General features: G+C 45.3%; 1 protein-coding gene across 1 annotated transcript in view; it reads left to right on the plus strand.

Annotated features, from left to right (window-relative positions):
* LOC144688623 (disintegrin and metalloproteinase domain-containing protein 12-like) overlaps nucleotides 1-24,502 on the plus strand; it is an 812,806-nt gene that overhangs the window by 151,631 nt on the left and 636,673 nt on the right. Inside the window, exon 13 of the mRNA XM_078555419.1 lies at nucleotides 16,495-16,587. Coding sequence (XP_078411545.1) covers nucleotides 16,495-16,587 — 93 coding nt within the window. The remainder of the gene's footprint in view (nucleotides 1-16,494; nucleotides 16,588-24,502) is intronic.

The raw sequence follows: 24,502 nt of genomic DNA on the forward strand, positions 1-24,502 counted from the left end.
AAGAGAGGCTTTAAGCAGGTACAAAGGGAGCAGATCAGCGGAGGCATTAGTGGAGTACAGAAAGTGCAGGATGGAGCTTAAAAAAGCAATTAGGAGAGCAAAGAGGGGATATGAGAAAGCTGTAGCTGGTAAAAGTAGGGAAAATCCCAAGATATTCTATAAGTATATCAATGGGAAGAGGATAACCAGAGCAGGGCCCATAAGGGACCAAAGGGGCAATCTATGGGTGGAGCCAGAGGACATCGGTAGAGTGTTGAACAAATACTTCACATCCGTCTTCATCAAAGAGAATGAGGATGAAGGTATGGAACTTGGGGAGAGAGACTGCGAGGTTCTTAAACAAATTGATATAGGGAGTGACAAGGTATTGGAGGTGTTGGCAGACTTAAAAGTGGACAAATCTCCAGGTCCGGATGATTTGTATCCAAACTGCTGAGGGAGGCAAGGGAGGAGATCGCAGGGGCTCTGACCCAAATTTTTAGATCCTCACTGGCCACGGGGGAGGTGCCAGAGGACTGGAGAACAGCTAATGTGGTTCCGCTATTTAGGAAGGGTTGTAGAGATAAGCCAGGGAACTACAGGCCAGTGAGTCTCACGTCAGTGGTAGGGAAACTATTGGAGAAAGTTCTGAAGGAGAGAATCTATCTCCACTTGGAGAGGCAAGGTTTGATCCTGATAGTCAGCATGGCTTTGTCAGAGGGAGGTCATGCCTAACATATTTGATTGAATTTTTTGAGGAGGTGACCATGTGTGTAGATGAGGGTAGTGCAGTTGATGTAGTTTATATGGATTTCAGCAAAGCCTTTGACAAGGTCCCACATGGGAGACTTATAAAGAAGGCAAAGGCACAGAGAATGCAGGGTAATAAGGTGATAAGGTGAATTCAAAATTGGTTTAGTTGTAGGAGACAGAGGGTGATGACAGAAGGATGTTTTAGTGACTGGAAGCCAGTGTCCAGTGGCGTACCACAGGGATCTTGTGCTGGGTCCCCTATTATTCGAAATTTATATAAACGACATATATGACTATGTGGAGGGTAGGATTAATAAGTTTGCAGATGACACAAAGATTGGTCTGGTGGTTAACAGTGAGGTTGAGTGTCTTGGGCTACAGGAAGATATAGATGGGACGGTCAAATGGGCAGATAAGTAGCAGATGGAATTCAACCCTGAAAAGTGTGAGGTGATACTCTTTGGAAGGAGTAATTTGACAAGGAAGTATTCAATGAATGGCATGACACTAGGAAGTTCTGAAGAACAAAGGGACCTTGGTGTGTGTGTCAATAGATCTCTGAAGGTGGAGGGTCATGTTAGTGGGGTGGTGAGAAAGGCATATGGGACACTTGCCTTTATCAATCGAGGCATAGATTATAAAAGTAGGGACATCATGTTGGAGTTGCATAGAACCTTGGTGAGGCCACAGCTGGAGTACTGTGTGCAGTTATGGTCACCACATTATAGGAAGGATGTGATTGCATTGGAGGGGGTGCAGAGGAGATTCACCAGGATGTTGCCTGGGATGAAACATTTAAGTTATAAAAGGTTGGATAGATTTGGGTTGTATTTTTTGGAGCAGAGAAGACTGAGGGGCGACCTGAACGAGGTTTACAAGATTATGAGGGGCATGGACAGGGTGGACAGGGAACAGCTGTTCCCCTTAGTTGAAGGGTCAGTCACGAGGGGACATAAGTTCAAGGTGAGGGGCAGGAGGTTTAGGGGGGATGTGAGGAAAACCTTTTTTTACCCAGAGGGTGATGATGGTCTGGAATGCACTGCCTGGGAGGGTGATGGAGGCGGGTTGCCTCACATCCTTTAGAAAGTACCTGGATGAGCACTTGGCACATCATAACATTCAAGGCTATGGGCCAAGTGCTGGTAAATGGGATTAGGTATGTAGGTCAGGTGTTTCCCACGTGTCAGTGCAGACTCGATGGGCCGAAGGGCCTCTTCTGCACTGTGTGGATCTGTGATATAAGCTTGTGAAACAGTGGTGTTCTGTTGGAATGGCTGAGTCAGTGAGAGAGACTGTGTGGAAGGAAGCTTGAATTCATGTGGCGATGCAGGAGAGCTCGAAACCCTGGAGGTGGACCCTTGCGAAAGGCGTCCGAGAGAAAGTGTCATTTGGGAGAAGATTCTGAAGTGAGTTCTTCAGGAGTGGGGATTGGAAACCCTCATGTGAAAGGCGGAGTTCAGTGAGACCATTTGGCTCACGGTGTGACAAGTGTCTGCGGGGAGCTAAGGAGAGATCCGTAGCATCTGTTAGGGGCAGCGTTTGTCACTTGGTTTCAGAGTGTGGTATCCCTGACCACAGGGTGCCCATTGATTTACATGGACTGTGTACTTAACTGCGAGCATCAGAGTATATGATAGCTTTTGTAGCTTGCGTTATCCTTACAAATCTGTATATATCTGTAAAGGTATAGTTGTGAGTGAAGGAGTATTGTAATATATTGTTCATCTTTTCCTGTTTAATAAATATTATTTTTCGTTAAAAGTTCATCATCTGACTCTTGTGACTCTGTTCAGTAGCCGCTCTCCATGTATCTAAACAAAAAATAAAAGTTAGGATTTATCTAGCCAGGTTCCCACCTGGGATCTGGCATGGCCAGTAGTAACATCAGCTGGGATCATAACACTGACTTCAACCATCTGCTCTTGACATTCAATGGCATTACTGTTACTGAAATCCCCAACATCAACATCTTGGGGTTTAGCATTGACTAGAAACTGAACAAGAACATCGTTTTACCCACCCACTACCGCACTTAGTGCAAATCTGGGACGATTCCACCCTAGGTGGTAGAGGTTGTGGGTTCGGAAGGTGCTGTCTAAGGAACCTTGGTGAGTTGATGCAATGCATCTTGGAGATGATACACACTGCTGCCACTGTGCATAGGTGGAGGGAGCAAAAATTTAAGGTAGTGGATGGTGTACCAGTCAAGTGGGCTGCTTTGTCCTGGATGGTGTCAAGCTTCTTGAGTGTTGTTGGAGCTGAACTCATCCAAGCAAGTGGGGAATATTCTGGAGAGAGGTAGGAGGTGAGTTACTAACTGCAGAATTCCCAGCCTCTGACCTGCTCTTGTAGCCACAGTATGTACATGGCTGGTCTAGTCCAAGACCCAGGGTCTTCAATCAAGTCCTGAAGAAACATTTGAAGAGGAGTCTGAAGACACGTTCCTTGAAGTCCTGTCACAGCGCTCACCCACACCCTCCACCAGCGCAGAGCCTCCCACCTCAGTGGGACCAAGCTTTAGAGTAGCCTTGGGATCACAATCTAGTGAGTACATCGCACTGTCTAATCCACAGCAAGTGGCAGCAGGGACTTCCCAGGTCGCCAGCACTCAGAAGACTGCTGGAGGCCAGAAACTTGTTGAGCCCAAATCAGATGACGATCCTCTGGACTGAGTCATACCTCAGTTGCTGGAGCTGCAAAAGCAAACTTGAGAACATCAGGGAGAGATGCTGCTGCACTCCTCAGATTGCAAGGCACGATGGAGGAGTTCGTCCGTCTTCAGGCTGAGGTGATAGCGCCAGCCTCACAAATCAGCTGGGAACCTTGATCCTGCTGACAGCACGTTGAGATGGACCTCAGCATGCCGCCATTATTATTACTGGTAAGAACCATCTTCATAATGTCCCCATTCTTTTGAGCTCTCTAGTGTCCAAACACGCAACAAGTCATGTACAAATGTAAATAAATATATATTAAAGAATAGCTCAAATGTGCTATATACAATGTGAAAAGCGTAACCACGGTGAACTCATTAGCGCTCTAGGCGAGACGGCATCCTTTGCTCTTGCACACTCCACTGAATTTCCCCTTGTGTTTCTCGGAGGAGGTGAAGGCCGGCTGCTCACTTACCTGCCTAAATGGCAATGAGGAGTGTGGTGGCCCGCCTCATCATGCAGGCACCCATTGGGGACCTCTGCATCTCCACATGGGCAGTCATGGTCACCAGTACATATGCAGCAGACGAAGGCAGTGGCGGGGGAGCTGGGGAGGTGGAGGAAGGTGAAGGTGCTGGGGAGACTTCAGTACCTTTACCTGTCTCAGTGACCTGCCCAGCTCTGGGTTGGCCTTCAGATGGGGTTGATGGGGCTGGCTGTTGGTGTGCAGCAGTTGTCCTTTCCCACAGCTGCTGGGCTAACAGTGCAACCATCCTGTTAAGGGTACTCAGCTGCTCATGTGCTCCGAGGATGTCAGCGTTCATACTCTGAGTGGACTGATCCAGGCTACTGAGGGAAGCTTGCACCCTTTTCTGGTCAAGATGCTGCTCTTGCATCCACTCCATGAGATTGGCCAATCTCTCATGATCAGAGCTCATGTGGTTGAGCCCCTGGGACAATGATGGTGATGGACTCCTCCATTGGCAATGCTAGAGCTCCCACTGCCTCAGGGAACTCCGCCAGATCCCCAGACACCCGCTGCTGATTGGACAACTACTGTGTGCCTCAGAAGGTGACTCCTGAGGCTCCACGTTCCTGCCCACTGCTGCATTATTGTGACTTTCCTCCCTCCTCCAAGGGGGACTGTGCACAGATGTCTCTGACTCTAACACCTTCTCCTGCACGCTGATTTTCACCCTGTGCCACTAACTCTACACTGGCTCCCTCCAAAGAGCTTCTATCTGAGTTGATGGGTGTGTGGGCTATGTGATGTGACACTGCCTCCTGGGACATCTCTTCCACTTGATGCCAGAGGGATGACCCAGCCTGGGGAGTGTGGCGGGTGGTGGTGAGGGAGGGAGCAGAGCTGGGACCTGCATAAGACACAAAACAAGTTATTGCGATATCGCCCTTCTTATTGTAAAAGTAGGCTCTGATGCATGCCATTGCCTTAACCTAGCCCGCGTTGCCATTATGACACTACCTCATCCTTGCACACCCTGTCATACCAATATCCCCTTGTGCTCAGTGAAGTGACAGCATCACCTCCACTGTTACCAGCGGAGGTAGTGGCATAACCAGGGTTCGAATCCCACCACGGCAGATGGTGAAATTGGAATTCAATAAAAATCTGGAATTAAAAGTCTAATGATTGTTAAGTTCCAATAGTTGTTTAGAAATCAAGACAGACTCCTTCAGACAGAATTTTATTGTTTGTCGTAAAACTCTCCACTGACACACTAGTCTCAGCTGTTATCCCTTTTATATAAATGGGTACTTAGTTAAGCAACCTAATAATTAACAGTTGAACTTCTTTAACTGTTTCCTTCCCTAACTGCTCCATTTTTAATTTTGTCAATGTTTTGTTTGTCTGAATGATTTGGCATTTATTGCTAAAGGAATAGAGTATAAAAATAGGGAAGTGTTGTTGCAACTGTACAAGGCATTGGTGAGACCCCACCAGGAGTACTGTGCACAGTTTTGGTCCCCTTACTTGAGGAAGAATGTAATTGCATTGATGGTGGTTCAGAGGAGGTTCACTAGATTGATTCCAGAGATCCGGGGCTTGTCCTGTGAGGAGAGATTGAGCAGTTTAGGCCTATACTCGCTGGAGTTTAGAAGGATGAGAGGAGATCTAATTGAGGTACATAAGATGCTAAAGGGGATAAACAAAGTAGACGTGGAGCAGATGTTTCCCCTTGTGGGGCATTCTAGAATGAAAAGCCATAGCTTTAGGCTAAGGGATGGTAGATTTAAATCAGAGATGAGGAGGAATTACTTTTCTCAAAGGGTCGTGAATCTGTGGAATTCACTACCTCAGAGTGCAGTGGATGCCGGGACACTGAATAAATTTGAGGAGGAGATAGACAGATTTTTAATTAGTAACAGGTTGAAAGGTTATGGGGAGAGGGCGGGAAATTGGAGTTGAGGCCGAAATGAGATCAGCCATGATCATAATGAACGGCGGGGCAGGCTCGAGGAGTGAGATTGCCTACTCCTGCTCCTAGTTCTTATATTCTTTTGATCTTCAGCCTTGGGATCGTTCATTTTAGTGCTCAATTCCAAAATGTCAGAACTGACATCCGGCCTTGTTTGTTTGCCTAGCCCGTTGAGTTGCCCAATTAGACTTCTGAGTTCCCCTTTTTCTGTTTCAGAAGCTGCTGTGTCTTTCTGGGAAGCCCTGCTACGACATTCTCCAAACAGGATTGTTGATGTAAAAGGGACGTGTGATCCACACTGCCTGATTTCCAATCCAATGTACTTAAACACACCAGAAGCCTGACTTCCAATTTTAAACTCCCTTCTGAGACAACTGTTTCAAATTCGCGACCACCACCCCACAAAAAAATAATCATCTACATGCATCATAAAGATGCCTGCAAGTTTCCCTCCATGGTACCAATAAAACATTGCCGGGTCTGCGCCCAACTTTAACAAAACTGACCTCACTGAGAGATACCACACTCTGGAGGCATTATTGAAACCACATACACATTTCTTTAGCTTCCAGAGAGCCTTTTCTGTATATGGCACCTCTTTGGTAGATGGAGAAAAACTTCCCTTTGAAGCTGGTGTCCCTGCAAAAGGAAAAGCAGCTTTAATATCAATGGATTTACATTCCCAAGCAATTGTAGCTAATAGGGCTAAGAAGATTTTCAGCATAACTTTCCCTGCCATAGATGAATCTAGTCTTATAACCTGGGCACCCAATTTCTTTTCAAACCCTCGTGCCACTAGCCTGGCTTTAGCTTTATAAGTCCCTTCAGGAAGCACCTTTTCTGTGCAAATCCATCTATGAGACAGAGCTGGTTGTCCCCCATCTGGCACCTCTGTGTATACCCCAAGTTCTTTCCAACTATGTAGTCCTTGCTGTTTAGCATCCTTTATTCATTTATCGCCTGATTTGTTTGAAGCTACTAAGACTTCTCGATCACATGGGCTTCTGCTGCTTGGAGCATTACCAGTCTGTGCCATATTCCTTGACCTTGTTAAGCTACGCCCTCTATCCTGCCTTCTATCCTGCTCCAGGCTGTTACCATTTGATCTCCCTCTCCCATTTCTAGATGTTCTTTCAACAGTTTGCGATCTCTTCCCAGAGGCACGTTCACTCCCAGACCCACTGTCTGAACTGACACTGCATTTCCGTGCCTTCCATTTTTGTACTTCATGGTCCCGATCCATAGGCCTAACCTCCCGTCCTTTGTCTCAATCATTGAACCAGTTTTTATATTTTTCCAGCGGCTTCCCTTGCTGTATCTATAATTGTCGCATCCCGCCATTGACTGGCCCCTTCTGGCGAGTAGGTCACTTTAGTGCCAGCTTTCGGCAGTTGTCGTCTGGGACAAATCACTTCATCTTCTTCGTCCAAATGACTGTCTACACCTTCAGATACCCTGTCAACTTCAGCTACCTGGTCCTCACGATCATGCAACATATGAGTATGAGAAATACATGGTTCCTCGTCCCTCTGACACTTTCAGACCCTGCAAACTTGTAGTCTGCACCAATTAACCTTCGATGAGTGTACCCAAATAGTCTGGTTCCCATTTGTAAAATGACTGTTTTACTAGCTTTACCTATAATCTTTCCCGGGCCTTTCCACTCGTTAAATCCTTCTCTCTTATAGTATACCACATCTCCCTGATTGAACATAGCTCCCGATGGTCACACGTTGTGTCTTAGAGCTCACTGAATTCTCTGAAACTTCGGCTTTAAGGAACTTTCTTCCACTCACGCGTAGTGCATTTAAATGCTCAGAAAAGGTGGAGCTAATCGTAGTTCTCTCCCAAACTGGGGGATGATCACTTAGGACTGAAGGAATTTTTGTGTTTCTACCAAAAATCAACCGATGTGGACTGTAGCCTCCAACCATCTGCGGTGAATTCTTGGCATGGAGAGCCCATACTAGAGCTGATGTTGTTATTTCCAGCTTGGTCTATCGGCCAATATTATTTTATGAAGCATCTCATCTATAACCGCGGGATTCCTTTCACACACTCCATTACAAAAGGGGCTTTCAGCTGTGGTATTCATAGCTATTATATTCATGTTTTCGCACATACCCCAGAACTTGTCATTAGCAAATTCACCCCCCCCCCGCAACCCCCCGGCCCCTAATTATCACTGAGGGATTTCACTGGTGGTTCCAATCTGGTCCCTATCCACTTCTCCATTACCTGATCCACAATTATTTTCTTTTCTTTACTGTATATGATTGTCGACTGGCTAAACCTTGTGGCCAAATCTACGAAATGTAAAATAAAAATGTTCTTTTCTTTATCCCACACCTTTAAATCCATCGCCACAACTTCATTGAAATCCCTCGCTAAACGTAGACTCACTATCGGCCGGGGTGGTGTTCTTCTAGATTTCTCACATATATCACATCTATTGCTTATCTCCTTTACAAGTTTGGCATACTCTCCATCCCTTAGCAAAATTAGTTATGTTTCATTAAAGGGATATGGTAGTATCCAGATTGCGTCAATTGTAAATCCACAGGTTTTCCAAATACAATGACCTTGTCACTTTCCATGTCCAGCTTCGTTTGTGCTTTCTTCATCGATGGTCTGCTCAACAGCAATGGTATTTCGCTACACACTACATCGTGCTGATGAAATGATTGACTCCGGCTATCTTACAGGGAACCACTACCCCTTTTAAAGATTTTAGGGTATTATCATCTCCAAACCTAAAACTGATGGAACTCTCAAATTCTTTAACCTTATTCCGGTCCTTGTCATTTAAGGAGTCCAGGTAGCATTTTAACCGGTCTATTCCACAAACTGTAGATGTGCATCCTCTATCTAGCGCTGCACAGCTGAAGGACTCTGCAACCAAGACATTCATCACTGGGCTGAAACTTCTGGTAACTAATACAATGCTCTCTCTTTGGTCAATATCTCCATCTTCTTCTGAGTCTCCTGTCTCATGTTTAATTTCAAACGCCTTATCATATCGTTAGGACAGTTCATTGCATAATGGTACTTTGAATGGTATCTAAAATACTGATTGTCCACACCCTGGGCATTTCTGGGTTCATTCTTTTGTTGTAAATCTCTAATTCTTTTCTCCTGCCATAATTGTCCAAGGTGTTTCTGTCCCCATTATTTCTCGTTACAAACCTCTTCTCGTACTGACGCCTGTGTCCTGTTTCTAAACAATCTTGCCACCTCGTTAACATTGTATCCTCCATGGAAAAGGACAGAGATAAGGCAGGAGTAAAAGTCTTGAACTGGGGGAAGGCAAATTTTGCAGAAATGAGAAGGGACTTGGCTGAGGTGGACTGGACAACACTGCTGGAGGATAAAACAGTGGAAAACCAGTGGGAAGCACTAAAAAGCGAGATCCTAATTGTACAAAGTAGACATGTCCCCTACAAAAATAAGAGTGGTACTGCCAAATCTATACCTCCCTGGTTGTCTAGAGGAATACAGGGGAAGATCAAACAGAAAAAGAAAGCGTACGAAAGGCACAAAGAACTAAGCACTGCAGATAGCGTAGACGAATGTAGGAAGTGCAGGGACAAAGTAAATAAGGAAATCAAAGAGAGGGCATGAAAAAAGATTAGCAAGTAAAGTTAAAGATAGCCCAAAGATGTTTTACCAATACATTAATGCTAAAAGGTTAGTTAAGGAAAAAGTGGGACCTATCAGAGATGAAGATGGAAACTTGTGTGTAGATGCAGAGGCTGTGGGAAGGATTTTGAATGAATATTTTGTCTCCGTGGTTACAAAGGAAAGGGAGGATGTAGATATAGTAGTCCATGAGGAACACTGTGAGATATTGGACAGGATAGTCATAAAGAGAGCGGAAGTACTCTCGGGTTGAAATCCTTGAAAGTTGATAAGTCACCAAGGCCAGATGGGTTGTTTCCGAGGCTGCTGAAGGAAGTCAGGGAGGAGATAGCAGATGCTCTGAGGATGATTTTCCAATCTTCACTAGATACAGGGGAGGTACTGGAGGACTGGAGAAATGCAAACGTAGTTCCATTGTTTAAAAAGGGATCAAGGGAAATGCCAAACAATTATAGGCCAGTTAGTCTTACATCGGTGGTGAGCAAATTAGTAGAATCAATCCTGAGAGATAGGATTAACTGACATGTGGAAAGGCATGGACTAGTCAGGAATGGTCAGCATGGATTTGTTAAAGGAAGGTCTTGCCTCACAAATTTGATTGAATTCTTTGAGGAGGTGACAGGAAGGGTTGATGAAGGTAGTGCAGTGGATGTTGTGTACATGGATTTTAGCAAGGCATTTGACAAGGTCCCACATGGCAGATTGGTCAGGAAAGTAAAAGCCCATGGGGTTCAGGGTAATGTGGCAAACTGGACAAAAGGTTGGCTTTGTAACAGGAAACAAAGGGTAATGGTCGATGGATGCCCTTGCGAATGGAAAGTTGTCTCAGGTGATGTTGCACAGGGCTCGGAGGTTTACAAGAATGTTGCCAGGGTTAGAAATGTGTAGCTACGAGGAGAGATTGGGGTTATTTCCTTAGAACAAAGAAGGCTGAGAGGTGACTTGATTGAGGTGTACAAGATTATGAGGGGAATAGATAGAATGGACAGGATAAAATTGTTTCCCTTGATGGAGAATTCTAGAACCAGGGGACATAGATTCAAGATAAGTGGCAGAAGGCGTAGGGGGGACATAAGGAAGAACTTTTTTACACAGAGGGTAGTGGGTGTCTGGAATTCGCTGCCCAAGTTGGTGGTAGAGGCAGAAACTTTAAACTCTTTTAAAAAGTACCTGGATCTGCACCTAAAGTGCTGTAAGCTGCAGGGCTATGGGTTGGGTGCAGGAAGGTGGGATTAGAAAGGGCACCTGGGTGTCCTTGGGCTGGCATGGACAAGATGGGCCAAATGGCTTCCTTCTGTGCGGTACGTTTTCTATGGTTCTATGTTCTGTCTTACCGCCGAATAGCCCATTTGCACCATGAACTCTGTTGGAAAGGAATGTTTTCCAAGGAATTTTTTTTTTTAAGAGCTTCTGACATCTGTTCTAGCAACGTGTGTCTTTCTTCAAACTTAACTCCCGTTAGAACCAGAAACCTGTCTATATTTGATACTTTGGCACAGTCTGGTAACTTGAATGCCAGCACCGATTGGGCAATTTCTAGACAGAACTCTTACAATCTTGTATATAGTCTCCTGAATTCCATTATGTAATCTTCTGTGAAATTTTCTTCCAATTTTCTAAATTTGTCAAAATTAGGCCATGCTTCATAAGCACTTAATAAAACATCTTTTTGATAGATCTTATCCATAAAATCTAATACAGTTTCCAAACCTTCATCTGTGTCCAAATGCTCAGGCTCCAACTCCGAAAATATTTTGCGTCTTATTTTGCTTTCATTTGATAGCGACAGTGCCAAAGCCACCTACTGGTTTTTCTTTGGCAAGAACATAACCAGTGTCCACATTTTTCCAATGGTCATATGGTTGACACTCAGAAAACATCGGTGGGTAATCATTACCCCAACATGATACATTTTGACTCAGCCATTTTTTTTTTGTTTTTTTGAGTCACTCAAAACCACACTGCTCCTAAAGTTAACTCCAAAAACAGTCTTTTGTCCAAAGATAGCTTAGTTTCCAATCTTCTTCCTTACAAGCAGGAACCATTCTCTGCTCCCACTGTTAAATTCCAATGGTTGTTTCGAAATGAAGACTGAAACCTTCAGACAGCATTTTATTTTCTTGTCATAAAACTCTCCACAGCCCCCACTAATCTCAGCTGTTACCCCTTTTAGACAACCAAATAGATACTTAGTTAAACAACCTAATAATTAGCAATTAAGCTTCTTTAACTGTTTCCTTCCCTAACAATGATGACCATGCAACCATTGTTGATGGTTGTAAAAACCCATCTGGCTCACTAATGTCCTTTAGGGAAGGAAATCTGCCATCCTTACCTGGTCTGGCCTACATGTGACTCCAGACCCACAGCAATGTGGTTGGCTCTTAAATGCCTTCTGAACAAGGGCAATTAAGGATGGGCAATAAATGCTGGCCTTGCCAGCGATGCCCACATCCCATCAAATAAAAAAAAGCACCATTTCCCAAGGTGATCTCAGCACCACCTTTGTCACCTGCTCACGGTGATCTGCCGTCGCGAATAGCAGCTGTTTAGGCACACCCTGGCAATCTCCATGGCCATCTGTTCCATTGGACAGGTACTTCTCAGCCAGGCTGACCCACCCCCTAGTCTAAGCCATCCCCTTAGAGATGGCAACATGAATTTATGTTAGCCTGATATATAGTGCATGGAGGGATATTGCTCATCCACATGTGTTCTTTGCGTATCTGCATGAGCTGTATACATATACCAGCCTAATGCCTCGACTTGCACCTTAGCTGCAGCATGCAGAATATGACCCTTCCATTGGAGCTCTGTGTGGATGAGTCCAGCTATTCACCTTGCCGAAACGCAGCCAGTAATTGAACCATTTCCGGCACTGAATCCATAAGCGCTGATGGTGTCCTGCAGTGCTCACCACAGTTGCAATTTGAATGCAGGACTTCAGGATGCTGCCAGAATGGTACAGGGCTTTCCTCCTCTTCCGGACCTATTCCACCAAAATGTGAAGGGCCTGGACAGAAAAGCATGAGGCAGCTGGACCCATTCCTTTCCCCATGACTCCTCTGTGTGACATTTATCAATAAAAATATAAGGCGAAAAGGGTAGTGAGCCATGCAGATTACAATGCTCTCATTCATTCCTTTGTACTTACATGCACTAGCAATTTTCACCATATCATCAATGATTACTGGGAAGGGTTTGGTGGAGAAAATGGCTCTGCACAAATGTTTGGTGCCATTTTTGTTGTGGCTGTGACTCCAAAGTAACATGCTGTGCTCCGTAACTACTGACAGCCCGAGTGGTTTCTACCCTCTTAGTCACACTTATGTTATGACAGTGTGTGGCTGTGAGGCACACTTGTCAAGGGGCAACAGTGTAGCTCATGCCAATAGATGGGTGGCAAGAGGGCTAGTGGCTGGGATAATGAACGTGGCACAGTTCATCATTCATCCACCCACTGAATCTGGGCAGCTACCTACATGACTGCATGCCAGTTAGGGGTGGCGAGACAATGCTATTTCTGCATTCCATGTTTTCAGTAAGATGAACGCAAAATACTGCAGATGCTGGAAATCTAGGACAAAAACAGAAATACCTGGAAAAACTCAGCAGGTCTGACAGCATCTGCGGAGAGGGATACAGTTGACGTTTCGAGTCACTCGAAACGTCAACTGTATCCCTCTCCGCAGATGCTGTCAGACCTGCTGAGTTTTACCAGGTATTTCTGTTTTTGTTCCATGCTTTCAGTGGTTCATTAGAGTGCACTTTGATTCTGCTGTTCTCCCAATGCTCTCCAGATAAGTGTTTGCACCGCTTTGTTATGCACCTGTGGATCCCACCACAGCATGACGTTACTGCCCTGGATGGCGATTAACTTCCTCATCCGATGTCCAATCGAAAGCCATCATGATGGACTGCCATCCTGATGTTGTCTGCTTAAAACTTGTTGTGACTGAGATGGAAGGGGTGCGCTGTCTGTCCCTGCTTCCACTACTCCACGGGTCACAACATATATCTAAATGATGTTTCCAGCTAGCTATACGGCCAAATGTGTACTTTACCTATTAATCTCAGAATGACCACGCAATGTCTAGCTTTCTTCAATAAACAACACAATTATTATAAAACTAGACTTGTCAAGTATAAGGGCAATGTTTATTAACATACAGTATGAAATATGGAAGTATAATAATTACTCTTTCTAATTACCCTAACTCACTCACTCACTCACTCACTCACACACATCAAAAAAGATAATAAAAGCAAAATAGAAGCATTCTGCCAACAAGTTAAAAGTCAAAGGTTCAAGGGAAAAGGATAGATGGTGGGGTCCTTGAAATGGTGTCTGGGTTATACAGTTGCTTTCCCAGCACTGGCCTGCGAAACAACCAATGACTCTTGCACTACTTTTCAGGTGGGCTCAAGGTGAACTTGCAGTCAACCTGGACTCTAAAGGCATCAAGGGGTATGGGGAGAGCGGGAGTACGGCGTTGAGATAGACGCCAAAGAGCGTTAGTTGGCTGGAGGTGGGCTTCTGCCCCTCAGTCAGGAGGAAGTCCTGAATCAAAGTGCCGCCGGCCAATCAGATTGGCCAGCAGCCCTCCAGTCCCTGCAGCGCCAGAAGCTGCAGTGGACAGGACCGGGACTGCAAGCAGTTCCCAGGCCCTGAGTCCCGGGGGTCCAGGACCAGATAGGTTTTGGGGGTTTCCTGGCGGGGAGGGTAGGTGGGGCCTTGGAGAGTGGACAGAAGAGGGTTGGGGTGTTGCTGGAGAGGCTGGATGGTGGGAGGGGCAGGGAGCTCCTGCAGCAATCAGGCCTTTGTGGGGGAGGGAGTGCTTGATATTAAAAGAAGACTTGCTTGTGAAGGCGCCACATCCCCCACCTCCTGCCTGAAGCCTTGGGCTTGCCCCCTACCCCTGAATGCCTCCCGCCAGCCTGAAAATTGAAGCTGGGCTGAATAATTGGCCACTTAAAGGCCTCAATTGAGGCAAGGATGGACTGACTGGAAGCCAGAGGGAAGGCCCTCCGGAAAGGCCCTCCGGAAAACTTTATGCCTGCCACACCCTCACCTACAAACCGACTGGCAGGAGGACCATAAAATCCTGACCACGGATTAGTTTGCTGAGCGACAGGAACCCCGTGGGGGAGAGGTTTAATACAAATACCTGTGGAAATAAAGTACTTAAAACTTGCCTAATTACCATGAACTGATGATCAATACACCATTGCTAATGACTGACCCATCCTCAGCGAGCAAGTTACTCCTAAGCAAGCAAACCCCTCTCCATTAAATCCACAAGTGGGAGAGAGTTGGAGAAGCGCTGCAGTTGTGCTTGAAATTTTTTACAATTTTTAGTTCCCATGCAATGCAACCCACCTTCAGTTTAAGGTTAAAATTTGTGCTATCGTTTGTCGGTATCTTGACTCCCTATTTCAATGGAGGGGATTCCCTACTTACAGCACCATCCACAAATCCACAATCAATGATCCCTTCGAACGACAGACCAAGGAATGTTGGGTGGAATTTAATACCCTTTCCTGTGGCAAGTATGGTGGTGGGGGAGCATTTACATCTTAAATCTATGGAATTTATTACCACAGAAGGCTGTGGAGGCCAGGTCATTGAGTGTATTTAAGACCGAGATAGATAGGTTCTTGATTGGTAAGGGGATCAAAGGTTACGGGGAGAAGGCGGGAGAATGGGGTTGAGGAACTTATCAGCCATGATTGAATGGCGGAGCAGACTTGATGGGCTGAATGGCCTAATTTCTGCTCCTATGTCTTATGTGTCATTTAATTGGATGAGAGGTTGCTGGGTGTGGACTTTGCCACCTTCCCGCCCCTGCCCTGATTAATTCCGCCTGTTGAGGACCTTAAGTAGGCGATTAATGCCGTTGCCTGTCATCATATTGCTGCAGCAAACACGCCATGCAGGATATCAGAGCAAACCCTGTCAGAGTTGCTTGTGGACTTCTGGTCGGGGTGCGGGGAGGCCCCCATTTACAGAGCGGTTAAAACACAGAAGGAGGCCATTCGGCCCATGGTGGCTAGATCTCTGCCGGAGCAATTTACCCAGTGCCATTCTTGGCCTTTCCCCATAGCCCTGCAAATGTTATCTCTTCATGTGGTTATCCAATTCCTTTATGAAAGGCATCATCGAATCTGCCTCCACCACACCCTCAGGCACTGCATTGCAGCTCGTAAACAATCGCTGCATAGAAATGTTTTTCCTCATGTCGCAGTTGAATCATCTTAAATTTGTGGCCTTTGTTTCTCAGCCCTTCTGCCAACAGGAACAATTTTTCCCTATCTACTCTGTTCAGTCTCCTCGTGATTTTTAAAATCTCCTCTTCATCTTTTCTTCTCCGAGGAGGACAGCCCCAGATTTTTAACCTATCCATGTAAGGCACAGGGTGCCGATCAAGGGATGTGGCATCAGATCGGGTGAGGGGAGTGGCATGGTGACAGCCAGCCCCTGCCCTTGCTGCTGAACAGTCCCCTCCCCTGAAATATCCCTCCTGCCATTACTCACCTCTGCCTAGGTCCATCGGTGATCCGTGTCCTTAGGTGTGCAGCAGCCATATCTCCATGGTGGTGCTGCTGAACATTGAAGTGTTGCTGGTCTCTGACTGGCTAGCAGGGAGGATTTCTGTCACTGGGGTCTTTGATTCTGTCCAGTTCGGTGCCTGATCGGCCTTCCTGAAACAGAGGCAATGCGGGCTCTTGCAGGTTCTCCAGCCAGTGGGCGAGAGCCACATTGCCCCTGTCAATTAAATACCGCCTACTGCATGAAAATACAGACTAAAGCTTCCTCTACACTGCTTCGTGATGCAGTCGCAGGGAAGGTACAATTCAGGTTGGATACAGAGTTAGGCCCCCTCTACACTGTCCCCATCAAACGTTGCCAGGGCAGGTACAGCACAGCTCCCTATACACTCTCCCCTCAGTCTTGAATAAGTGAAACCATGCTTACCATGCTGAAGTGTCACTTCAGTAATCAGAATTTTCTGCTTTTGTTTTACCTTCAGGAATGTTCGGACATCTGCTGTGAACCAACAACCTGTAAATTCAAACCTGGTGCACTATGTTCAAACACTGGCGCCTGCTGCGAAGATTGTAAAGTAAGATCTCATTGGGACACTCTGTGCTGCACCGAGCAGGTCTGGGTACAAACAGGGTATTGGAGAACTGGGTGATGGACTTCATCCTAGGTTCTTAAAAGAAGTGGCTAGTGAGATAATTGACGCGTTGGTTTTAATTTTCCAAAATTCACTAGATTTGGGGAAGATTGGAAAATAGCAAATGTAACTCCTTTATTCACAAAGGGAGGGAGACAGAAAGCAGGAAACTACAGGCCAGTTAGTCTAACATCTGTCATAGGGAAAATGTTAGAAGCTATTATTAAAGATGTTATAGCAGGGCACTTGGAAAATTTCAGGGTAATCAGGCAGAGTCAACATGGTTTTGTGAAAGGGAAATCATGTTTAACCAATTTATTGGAGTTCTTTGAAGAAGTAACATGTTCTGTGGATACAAGGGAATCGGCGGATGTACTGTACTTAGATTTCCAGAATGCATTTGATAAGGTGCCACATCAAAGGTTATTGTGAAAAATAAAATCTCATGATGTAGGGGGTAATGTTTTGGAATGGATAGAAGATTGGCTCGCTAACAGGAAACAGAGCGTAGGCATAAATGGGTCTATTTCTGGTTGGCAGGATGTGACGAGTGGTGTGCCACAGGGATCAGTGCTGGGACCTCAACTTTTTACAATTTATATAAATGACTTGGATGAACACAAAGATAGATAGGATTTTAAATGTAAGGAGAATAGAAGGTGGCTACAAAAAGATATAAGTGAGTGGGCAAAGATCTGCCAAATGGAGTATAATGTGGGAAAATGTGAAATTGTCCATTTTGGTTGGAAAAATAAAAAGTGAGGCTTATTATCTAAATGGTGAGAGATTGCAGAGCTCTGAGATGCGGGGGGATCTAGGAGTCCTAGTGCATGAATTGCAAAAGGCTAGTCTGCAGGTACAGCAGGTAATTAGGAACGCTAATAGAATCTTATCATTTATTGCAAGGAGAATTGAATATAAAAGTTATGCTTCAGTTGTACAGAGCATTGGTGAGACCACATCTGGAGTACTGTGTACAGAATTGGTCTCCTTATTTATGGAAGGATGTAAATGCATTGGAGGCAGTGCAGAGAAGGTTTACTAAACTAATACCAGGAATGGGCGGGTTGCCTTATGAGGAAAGGTTGGACAGGCTAGGCTTGTATCCATTGGAGTTTAGAAGAGTTAGAGGCGACTTGATTGAAACATATAAGATCCTGAGGGTTCTTGACAGGGTGGATGTGGGGAGGAGGTTTCCTCTTGTGGGAGAATCTAGAACTAGGGGGTCACTGTTTAAAAATGAGGGGTCGTCCATTTGGGACAGAGATGAGGCGAAACATTTTCTCTCAGAGGGTCATGAGTCTTTGCAACTCTTCCTTAAAAGGCAGTGGAAGCAGTGTCTTTGAATATTTTAAAGACAGAGGTAGATAGATTCTTGATAAGCAAGGGGGCAAAAGGTTATCGGGGGTAGGTGGGAATGTGGAGTTGAAGTTACAATCATGACAGCCATGGTCTTATTGAATGGCGGAGCATGTTCGAAGGGCTGAGTGGCCTTCTCCTGTTCCTAATCCGTATGTTCGTATGTGATTGGGAGGGAGGTAAGCTTAATGATTGCGAGGGAGGAGAGGTTGACAGTCGGGAGGGAGGAGAAGTTTTTGAATGGGAAGGATGAGAGGTTGGTGATTGGGAGGGATGAGAGGTTGGTGATTGGGAGGGAGGTGAGGTTTTTGAATGGGAGGGAGGAGAGGAGGTTGATTGGGAGGGAGGAGAGGTTGGTTAAGGGAAGGAGGAGCGGTGGGTGAATGGGGGGGAGGAAAGCTTGGTGATTGGGAGGGTGAATAAAGACATTGCAGGGAATAGAAATTAAAAATTGAAATTAAAGGTTCTTTATGTAAAAATGCAAAGCATCTGCAATCAGATAGATGAGCTCATGGTACAAATAGAGATAAATGATTTTGATTGAATCACCATTATAGAGACATGGTTAAAAAATGATCAAGGGTGGGAAATAAATATTCCAGGGTACGCAATATTTAGGAAAGACAGACAGAATGGTGAAGGAGGAGGGATAGCCCTGATAGTAAAAGATGATATAAGGACATTTTTGAGAAAGGATCTAGCCTCAGAAGGTCATGGAGTAGAATCAGCATAGGTGGAAATTAAGAATAGCAAGAGTCAGAAAACAATGGTGGGAGGAGTTTATAGGTCCCCTAACAGTAGTTATACCAATGGGCAGAGCAGTAAACAATGAATTATTGGAGCTTGTAACAAAGGCAATACAATAATTGTTGGGGACTTTAATCTTCATATGAACTGGGACAATCAAATTAGCAAAAGGGCCTGGAAGATGAGTTTGTTTTCATGACAGTTTCTTGGAGCAATACGTTGTAGAATCCACTAAGGATAAAGCTATCTTCAATCTAGTATTATGTAATGAAGCAGGGTTCATTAGTAATGTCATAGTAAAATATTTTCTGGACTTCCTCAGGGTAGTGTCCTTGGCCCAACCATCTTCACTGCTTCAACAATGATCTTCCTTCCATCATTAGGTCAGAAATGAGGATGTTCGCTGATGATTGCACAATGTTCAGCACCATTCATGACTCCTCAGACACTGAAGCAGTCCATGTCCAAATGCAGCAAGACCTGGACAATATCCAGGCTTGGACTGACAACATTCGTACCACACAAGTGCCAGGCAATGACCATCTCCAACAAGAGAGAATCTAACCATAGCTCTTTGATGTTCAATGGCATTACCATCACTGAATCTCTCACTTAACATCCTGGGGTTACCATTGACCAGAAACTGATTTGGACTAGCCATATAAATACTGTGGCTACAAGAGCAGGTCAGAGGCTAGGAATCCTGCCACAAGTAACTCACCTCCTGATTCCCCAAAGCCTGTCCACCATCTACAAGGCATAAGTCAGGAATGTGATGGAACACTCTCCACTTGCCTACACGATTGCAGCTCCAACAACACTCTTGTGGTCAACAAGCTTGACACCGTCCAAGGCAAAGCAGCCCACTTGATCGGCACCACATCCACAAACATGCACTCCCTCCACCACCAACGCATAGTAGCAGCAGTGTGTACCATCGACAAGATGCACTGCAGGAACTCACCAAGGCTCCTTCATCAGCACCTTCCAAACCCACGACCGCTACCACCTAGAAGGAAAAGGGCAGCAGATAGATGGGAAGGCCACCACCTGGAAGTTCCCCTCCAAGCCACTCACCATCCTGACTTGGATATATATCGCCATTCCTTCACTGTCGCTGGGTCAAAATCCTGGAACTCCCTCTCTAACAGCACTGTGGGTGTACCTACACCACATGAACTGCAGCGGTTCAAGAAGGCAGCTCACCACCACCTTCTCAAGGGCAATTAGGGATGGGCAATAAATGCTGGGCCCAGGCAGTGACACCCACATCCCGTGAATGAATAAAACAAAAAAGAAGAGGTTTACAATGTTTCAAAAAATAATGGTAAGCCTGAGGATTGGAAGTGATTTAGAAACCAGCAGAGGGTCACCAAAATTATAAAAAGGGGAAAAATAGTATTTGAGAGTAAGCTAGCCAGGAATGTAAACATCGATTGTAAGAGCTTAGAGAAGTCCCTAAGGAGGATGGGAGCAGCTAAAGTAATCAGTGGTCCCTTAGAAGCAGAGAGAGGAGCAATTATCATTGGGAATGAGGAAATAGCAGAGGCATTGAACAAATATTTTGTCACAGTAGAAGATAGAAGTTTCATATCAGAAATAGATGGTAACCGAGCGGCTAAAATGAATGAGGAAATTAAGGAAATTAATATCAGCAGAGAAAAAGTATTAGAAAAACTTAAGGGACCAAAAGCTGACAAATCCCCGGGACCTGATGGCCTAGGGTTCTAAAAGAGAAAGCTGCAGAGATAGTGGATGTGCTGGCTATGATTTACCAAAATTCCCTACATTTGGGGACTATCCCAATTGATTGGACGTTGGATAATGTTACGCCATTTTTCAGGGAAGGAGGGAGAGAGAAAACAGTGAACAACAGGCCAATTAGCCTAACATCAGTTGTTGGGAATATGCTGGAATCTATTATTAAGGGAGTCTTAACAATGCACTTAGAAAAGCATAGTATGATTATAACAAGACAACATGATTTTACTAAGGGAAAATCCTGTTTGACAAATTTATTAGTTCTTGAGGGTGTAACTAGTAGGGTAGATAAAGGGGAACCAGTTAATGTCGCATACCTGGATTTCCAAAAGATATTCTTAAGGTGCCACACAAAAGCTTTATATGCAGGATATGGGATGGTAGCTATTACGAACTCTATATGTACAGTGCTTCTTGTACTCTGTCTTTATTAGAACTCAATGTAACATGGTTGCTTCCAGTCAGTGCCTCATGGCAGAGGTCACATGACTACAGCAAGCCAGGTAGGATCTCTAGTACATGATTGCATTTTAATCCAAACGTCCCCCGAATTTGAATGCACTATCGTTTGTAACTGTGAGTTACCCAGGTTACCCACTATAAAACAACTGTTCTCATGCAATAACAAATTGTTCGCTAATCTAGTCAGTTTCATCATATATGTTCGTGAAATTGTGTACATCTCTTAATGGCACCCATGCGCATTTTCATTGGCTGTTAAGATGGTTGGTGTTCCCTCTCCGGGGAGTTTCATTCCCCTGGCACTTGTTGGTGCCGTGGTAACGGTTGTTGTTGTTGTTCTGTTCCCATTGTTCGGTACCGGTGGACCTCTGGGAGTGATGGTTTTTCTGTACCCTGTCGGTGTGTTTTTCCACTCAAGGATTGACATCTGTGCTAGATTTGCTCAATTTCATGATGATTCCTTAGGCGATTTTCACTGCTGCCTCAGCCTTTCCATTCAACTTGGGATGTGTGTATGGTGAGATCCCATCTTCCTGATCGGCCACCTGTACTGGAGAAATGTCTTCGGTAGTTATGCCTATATGCCTGCGGTTGTGCCGATATATTTGGTCATTCACATTCACTGTGTACGATCATGGAGATGCTCTACCTATGTCCAAAATTGCTACATGGGGCTGACTGCTGTTGAGAGCATTGAGCGTTTGTACCCTGACTGGCTCTCCAACTTTGGCAATGGTTTGGCAGTTTTGTCAAAATTAAATTTGGCTTTCTGCTGTTTCACCTTGATTTTTTCACTCACGCCTGTTACCACTTCTGGCTTCAGTGGCTTTTCTGCTATTGGAAGAGTAGTTTGGTTGCAGCATGATATTAGTCTTTGGTCTGGACTACGTAATTTCCACGCCTTCAGTCGGTGTCTTTTTCCACTCAAGGATTGACTTGTCTACATCTGTGCTAGATTTGCTCAATTTCATGATGATTCCTTAGGCGATTTTCACTGCTGCCTCAGCCTTTCCATTCAACTTGGGATGTGTGGAGACGATGGTTTAGTGTTGAATTTCCCAATCCTTTATGAAGTGGCTGAATTCTTCAATGCATGAAATGAGGGTCACTCAATACAATGCCTGGAATGCTGTAATGATTGAAGTGTGCTTTAAGGCATTCTGCAGTCTCACCGGTTGTCATCTGGCCTAACTGCCAGGAGTCATAACAGTAATCTGCAGTGATAAGATAATCAGTTCCTGCTAGAGTGAAGAGGTCTACTCCCAGCTTCATCCCTGATCTGTTTGGGATTTCATGCATCACCAATGGCTCTCTAGCTTGTTTAGCTTGGTACTTGTTACAAGCACTGCACTGGGTGGTGTGGTCCTTAATTTCATTGCCCATGTTTGGCCAGTAGAACACTTCTTTTGCCTTCCTCAGACTTAAGTTAATTCCTCGATGGCTTGCATGAATGTGCTTCACACACACTGAAAGCCTTTTGGCCAGTGAAGATGTAAGGAAGGCACCATAGGTGAATAGCTTGGGAAATAGGAACAATATATTTGAGACCTATTTTGTCATTGAAAGTTTCTGGGGTGAATAAAACTGGAACAGTCCAGCTGTCCTACTGAAACGTGTAACTAGCTTTCAAAGAAAACACCATAACACAACTTACAGAACATGTTTCACAGAGGAGTTCGTACCATAGTTCGAGTTCGTACCATCTCTTGACACAAAGATTGATGATGACACATGCGGATGACACAAAGATTGGCCGGGTGGTTAACAGTGAGGTGGAGTGTCTTGGGCTACAGGAAGATATAGACGGGATGGTCAAATGGGCAGATACGTGGCAGATGGAATTTAACCATGAAAAGTGTGAGGTGAAACACTTTGGAAGGAGTAATTTGACAAGGAAGTATTCAATGAACGGCATGTCACTAGGAAGTTCTGAGGAACAAAGGGACCTTGGCATGTGTGTGTCCATAGATCTCTGAAGGCGGAGGGGCATATTAGTGGGCTGGTGAAAAAGGCATATGGCACACTTGCCTTTATCAATCGAGGCATAGATTACAAAAGTAGGGAGGTCATGTTGGAGTTGTAAAGAACCTTAGTGAGGCCACAGCTGGAGTACTGTGTGCAGTTCTGGTCACCACATTATAGGAAGGATGTGATTGCACTGGAGTGGATGCAGAGGAGATTCACCAGGATGTTGCCTGGGATGAAACATTTAAGTTATGAAGAGAGGTTGGATAGACTTGGGTTGTTTTTGTTGGAGCAGAGAAGACTGAGGGGCGACCTGAACGAGGTTTACAAGATTATGAGGGGCATGGACAGGGTGGATAGGGAGCAACTGTTCCCCTTAGTTGAAGGGTCAGTCACGAGGGGACACAAGTTCAAGGTGAGGGGCAGGAGGTTTAGGGGGGATGTGAGGAAAAACTTTTTTACCCAGAGGGTGGTGACAGTCTGGAATGCACTGCCTGGGAGGGTGGTGGAGGCACATCCTTTAAAAAGTACCTGGATGAGCGTTTGGCACGTGATAACATTCAAGGCTATGGGCCAAGTGCTGGTAAATGGGATTAGGTAGGTAGGTCAGGTGGTTCTCACATGTCAGTGCAGACTCAATGGGCCGAAGGGCCTCTTTTGCACTGTGTGATTCTGTGATCTCTCCTCTCATCCTGGGTAATGACCCTGTTTTCTTTGTACAAGATGCCATCTTCGGCTGTTAATTCCTCTCTGCATGCCCAATATGCTCTTCTGACCACAGGCGTGTCCTTGATGTTCTCAGCCCGTCCTTTTATCGCTACTTCTTGCTGTACTTGGGGAGTTACATTTTGTTGGGTAGTTCACTTGATTTGTGCAAGGTGCTTGACTGTCAGATTCAATGGCCGAGAATGGACCTGTCGCACATGGGATGGAAAACCTGACGGACCAGCAATAGATCCATTGACCTCCAGCAGGAATTTCCAGCCCCGCCAATGGCGGGACCAGAAAATCCTGGCCAATGTCTCTGTGGGTTAATGACTTCCAGAGCATGTTGACATGCTACTTCGCATTGAATCTGGAAGATTTTACATTCCTTTTTAGCATCCTCAACTTCTTTCATAGGGAGTGGTTCTCTTGACAACATATCAGGGGTGTACATCTGTTTCTCTTGCTTGCATGTCACTTCCAGATGACATCTCTATAAATGAAGTAACATTCTTTGCAGACACTTTGGAGCAGATAGTAGCAGTTTGAGAAAAATGTTTGAAGTGCCTTGTGGTCAGACTCCACTGTGACTTTGGCCTGAATTTCCCCGTCGGCGATTTGGGGGCGGGGCCCGCTCGCCAAGGGGAAAATGACGCGGGATGACGTCGGGAGGAATCCCCGATGTCATCCCGGTCTCTTTAAATTTTTAGGAAGGCGGGCGAACAGCCAAATCAGCTGTCCGCCCGTCAACCTGCCACTGGCCAATTGAGGCCATCGACAGGCTAATTAAGATAATTAAAGACCCTGCCCGTCCAACCCCAAGGCTGGCGGGCAGGCCAGGAGCCCCAGCGGGCTTCTG

This window comes from Cetorhinus maximus, chromosome 1 (assembly GCF_964194155.1).
Source record: "Cetorhinus maximus chromosome 1, sCetMax3.hap1.1, whole genome shotgun sequence".
In the NCBI taxonomy this organism is placed as follows: Eukaryota; Metazoa; Chordata; class Chondrichthyes; order Lamniformes; family Cetorhinidae; genus Cetorhinus; species Cetorhinus maximus.